This window comes from Gobio gobio, assembly GCF_949357685.1.
Source record: "Gobio gobio genome assembly, chromosome: 13".
NCBI lineage: Eukaryota > Metazoa > Chordata > Actinopteri > Cypriniformes > Gobionidae > Gobio > Gobio gobio.
In genome coordinates, this window is record NC_137106.1 from 4,881,237 (window position 1) to 4,886,236 (window position 5,000).

The 5,000-nt window shown below is 37.0% G+C and overlaps 1 protein-coding gene across 1 annotated transcript in view; it reads right to left on the minus strand.

Moving 5' to 3' along the window:
- plcb2 (phospholipase C, beta 2) overlaps positions 1-5,000 on the minus strand; it is a gene marked incomplete at its 3' end in the record, with an annotated part of 75,907 nt that overhangs the window by 13,685 nt on the left and 57,222 nt on the right. Inside the window, exons 26-27 of the mRNA XM_079833971.1 lie at positions 3,814-3,991; positions 2,455-2,581 (exon numbers count right to left, since the gene is read on the minus strand). Of these exons, the coding sequence (XP_079690097.1) occupies positions 2,455-2,581; positions 3,814-3,991 (305 nt within the window). The remainder of the gene's footprint in view (positions 1-2,454; positions 2,582-3,813; positions 3,992-5,000) is intronic.

Below are 5,000 nucleotides of genomic sequence, written 5' to 3' on the forward strand. Positions count from 1 at the left end.
ACAGCCGGCCCTCAGAGCCGCTCTGTGATCTGCTTCCTGCCGTCTGAGGAAAAATGTCGCTTTCTTGGCTCCAAGAACGCAAAGCTTGGACTAGCGGCACTAGCACTGGTGATAATTGACTGCACATAAGCAGGAGGCTTTGGTCTGTTCTCAGATCTGTTCAGAGGCGACTGCGGTCGATGCGAGTGTAAGAGGGTCGCTCGTGTTTACTCTCCCAGTGCAGAACACGATTGACCCCTGATCGAGTGCTGATGGCTAATCGATACTGGAGAGAGTCCAGCAGGAACACAACAGCTCTGAGGATGCTCGGCTCATTAGCAGGGTTTCCATTACAGATTTGCGCAAAACGATATATTTGCGAATATTGCGAAATGGCGACATTTCCATTAACCGATGTTATGCGACTAAAACATATTTTTCCTTTTGCAATAATTCATCCCAAAAATCATGGTGATGGATGTTGTTCGGTTTATGTATATCACAGCCACCTCCGTCTCAACTTTTACGGCAAATCTTTTTTGCGATATACAGGAGTTTTCACAAAACTGACGTGTTTTCATGGGTGCATTTTCATTTCGCAAATTCATAAAATAGTAATAATAATTATGAATATAGCTGCAAGCAGCAATACCGGGGCCAAGCGCAAATAAGAAAACAAGACATGTCAAAATGGCTGGGAGTGTCAGATAAACGGCAGTTATGAGATGATTTTAGGCAAAAAGGCTGAAAAATGCATTGTAGTCTATGGGAATTTCATGTTTTGTTCTATTATAGCGCCACCAAGAGGCACAATCCTACCATTTTTTATGTGTCCTCGGAGTGAGCCCATACATGTGTGTGTCAATTTTGGTGAAAATATCTCATTTCGTTTTCGAGTTATAGACATTTATATGAAAAAACACGTATAAAATGACTGACACCTGACTTTGATTGGATTTTACTCCCCCTTACTATCAATATTTAGACATTTGGGTATTAGCATTTAATTATGGACCTATGTTTCCGAACTTCTGACGCTGGTTTCGTCTCAATCGGACTAGTGGTTTCGAAGATATCAGCTAACGTTTTTAAGCGCTAAATTACCACGCTGCACAAACCATACGCAGAAACCTGGCAAGTCTGGTATCGTTGGACTCGGCAAAGATTCAGGAGACAAAAAAAGTTACTCCCCTGAAAATAAGTCAACCCCACCCAAAGTTATAAGCATTTGAAAAAAGAAATTCTCCACTAGGTGGCGCTGTTTGGAAACTTCTCAGTCTCCTTCAGGGCATTGTGCTGATGACCCATACCGAGTTTCGTAAAAATCCGTTCATGCGTTCATAAAATACAGCATTTTAGCATATAATTCAAAATGGCCGACAGCCAAAATGGCCGATATGGTAAAATTGGATATCAGACGACTCGCCATCACGTCCCGAATCTAATGAGACATTATGATTTTTGGACAAACGGTTCAGAAGTTATAAGCAAAAATAGCCATTTTTCGTATCTCCGGACCAGTAGGTGGCGCTGCGCCGAAACGCTGTTACCTCAAGTCATGATTGTGATGACATGTACCAAGTGGTTTGAATACGATAAAGCGTAGCGGAGATATAGCCTTAAGTGTATTTTTGCAACCGCTACATAAAATGTGTTGGCGCGTTTATCGAAAACTATTTGACGAATCAACTTAATTTTTTGTCAGCAGGATCTGAAGATGATCTGGTTAAATTTTTGTGCAAATCGGACGAACCGTTCAAAAGTTATTAGCATAAACATGAGTAAAACTTTGGACTTTTGACAAGTGGTGGCGCTAGAGAGTTTGATCTAGAGACACCAAATTTGCTGTAGTTAATGTTGGGACTGTCCTCTATCGGTGTGCCAAATTTCATAACTTTCCCGGAAGTGATTCTATGGGCTGCCATAGACTCAAAGAGCGGAAGAAGGACGTAAGAATACTTTTTCAGTGGCGTTGGTTCTGGAAGTATTTTTCACATGAATTTTTCCCATAGGGATTTAAAAAAGGTCTTTGTGTAAGCGTTATCAGCCATTAACTAAACCAATCAGCTACGAGAATACAATACGTTCATCTTCAGAACACAAATGAATATATTTGGACCCTGTCGCCGGTTCACCACTGTTCCTACTTTTGATAGAGACTGACCTAGTCTAGCCATTTTAATCATTAGCCGTCCATAGCCATTGCTTTTTTCGACTCTCTGATTGGTGGAATTTCCTGCACAGCATCATGGGTAATGTAGTTTTTCACTAGGAATTCCTCTGTTAAATAAATAACGCAGGCTATGGGCTTTAATGGAAGCAAATACCATCCATTAACAACCTTATAGCTCACAGTAGGTCTGTCATAAAAAATGTACAAGTTATTATTAGTGTGGAGACAGTTCTGACAGTGTAACTCAGGTCATGTGACTGTGAAACACCTGTCAATCATTGGCTAGCTCATGGTATCTGTACCTCGGTGTTGTGCTGCTCTTTCTTCTTCTTGAGCTGATCGTGATGCTCCACCAGCAGCGCTCTGAGCTCCGTCTTCAGCTTCTGCTTGAGTTCATTCATCTGATCGTCTGATCCTTCTGCTCCGGCCCTGGACAAACACACGGCCAATAAACCACAGATCAAGAAGCGGGACGCTAGTGTTTCCCTGCTCAAAAGACCCGCGGATGACCAGCATTGATCTTCTTACTGTTGTTAACTAAAACTGAAATGTTCAGAAACAGCTCTTGCTCATTGAAATAAAGCTAAACTAAAATGAAATATAAATATTAGACTCCAAACTTCAACTTAAAACTAAGTTTAAGTTGATGTACTAAAATGTCTAAAACTGATATAAAAATGAATAAAAAAAAAAAAAATAAATAAAAAAAAAGACTAAAAAGACTCCAAACTTCAACTTAAAACTAAAGTTTAAACTAAGCCAAGAAATATTTGAAAATACTTGAATTAAAATAAAAACCGAATTGTTATTTTAAATGTCAGTATCATTGAGATTCTTCTCTATTTTTTAATTAATATTTTTTTGTTTTCCATTTAAATTTTTACTATTGTTTTTGTCATTTTGTTATTTTTTAATATGTCGATATAATTGTTTATTAATTTTTATTTCAGTTTTTTTTTGTTTTGTTATTTTAGTCCATGAAGTTAAACTAAATGAGAAATGTTACTTTTTATTATATTTTTTTTCAATTAATGTTTATCTTATGTCCGCAATAAAAATTTATCTTATCGTTTTAGTTTCCGTTAACCGTAATAACCCTGAACTGAAAATAAATGCAATATAAATATTCGATTATGAACTTCAAATTAAAACTAAAGTTTAAACTAAGCCAAGAAATTTTTTGAGAAAAAGCACAGAAAAAAATCAATAAAACTTGAATTAAAATGAAAACCGAATTGTTATTTTAAATTTCAGTATCATTGAGATTCTACTCTATTTTTTAATTAATATTTTTATGTTTTACATTTTAATTTTTATTATTGTTTTTGTCATTTTGTTGTGTGATTTGGTTATTTTTTAATATGTCGATATAATTTTTTATTAATTTTTATTTCAGTTTTTTTTGTTATTTTAGTCCATGAAGTTAAACTAAATGAGAAATGTTGCTTTTTTATTGTATTCTATTTCAATTAATGTTGATTTTATGTCAAGCATTGTTTCAGTTAACCATAATAACCCTGAACTGAAAATATAAAATTGAACGCTAACTCTAAATATGAATAAACACTATAATAATATAGACATAATGCGGCAGATAAATCGGTAAGATCTTTCCTTCATGCTGTGGAAACACAGAGCAGAAAGGGGGCGGGGCTATTTACTTCTTGGCCGTGCTCTTCTTCTTCAAGGCTTTGAACTGGTCGCTGTATTTCTGAAGGAGATCTTCTTGTTTCTTCTGAAACTTCTTGTCCATGTCCTTCAAGTCTTTCTCTTGTTTCTTGGCGACCTTCAGGAAGTTCTTGTGCTGCTGCAGTTCCTCACAGGTCACAGTGGAGGGATCTGGCGATAATAACGCTTACAGTCAACATGACCACGACCAGTTAACATTATTGGGGTTTAACGTATAACCTTTATCAGATAAACAACACTACTCATTATCTTTTGTTATACAGACAGAAAGAAAGACAGATGACAGATAGAGAGACAGACATTCAGATGACAGACATACACAAAGAAAGAAAGAAAGACAGACAGATAGACAGAAAGAAAGATAGATAGATAGACAGACAGACGATAGACAGAAAGATAGACAGACAGACAGAAAGACAGACAGACAGACAGACGACACACAGACAGAAAGACAGACAACAGATAGACAGAAAGAAAGACAGAGGGATAGAGAGACATACAGATGACAGACAGACAGACGGTTAGATAGACATACAGACGACAGACAGACAGACGGATAGATAGACAGAAAGAAAGATGGATAGACAGGCATACAGACAGACAGAAAAAAGAACGAAAGAAAGACAGACAGACAGACAGACAGACAGACAGACAGACAGACAGACAGACAGACAGACAGACAGACAGATAGATAGATAGATAGATAGATAGATAGATAGATAGATAGATAGATAGATAGATAGATAGATAGATAGATAGATAGATAGATAGATAGATAGATAGATAGATAGATAGATAGATAGACGATAGACGGAAAGATAGACAGACAGACAGAAAGACGGACAGAAAGACAGACAGACAGACAGAAAGACAGACAACAGATAGACAGAAAGAAAGACAGACAGACAGACAGACAGACAGACAGATAGAGATAGATAGATAGATAGATAGATAGATAGACAGACAGACAGACAGACAGACAGACAGACAGACAGACAGACAGACAGACAGACAGATAGATAGATAGATAGATAGATAGATAGATAGATAGATAGATAGATAGATAGACAGACAGACAGACAGACAGACAGACAGACGATAGACGGAAAGATAGACAGACAGACAGAAAGACGGACAGACAGACATTAAGACGGACAGA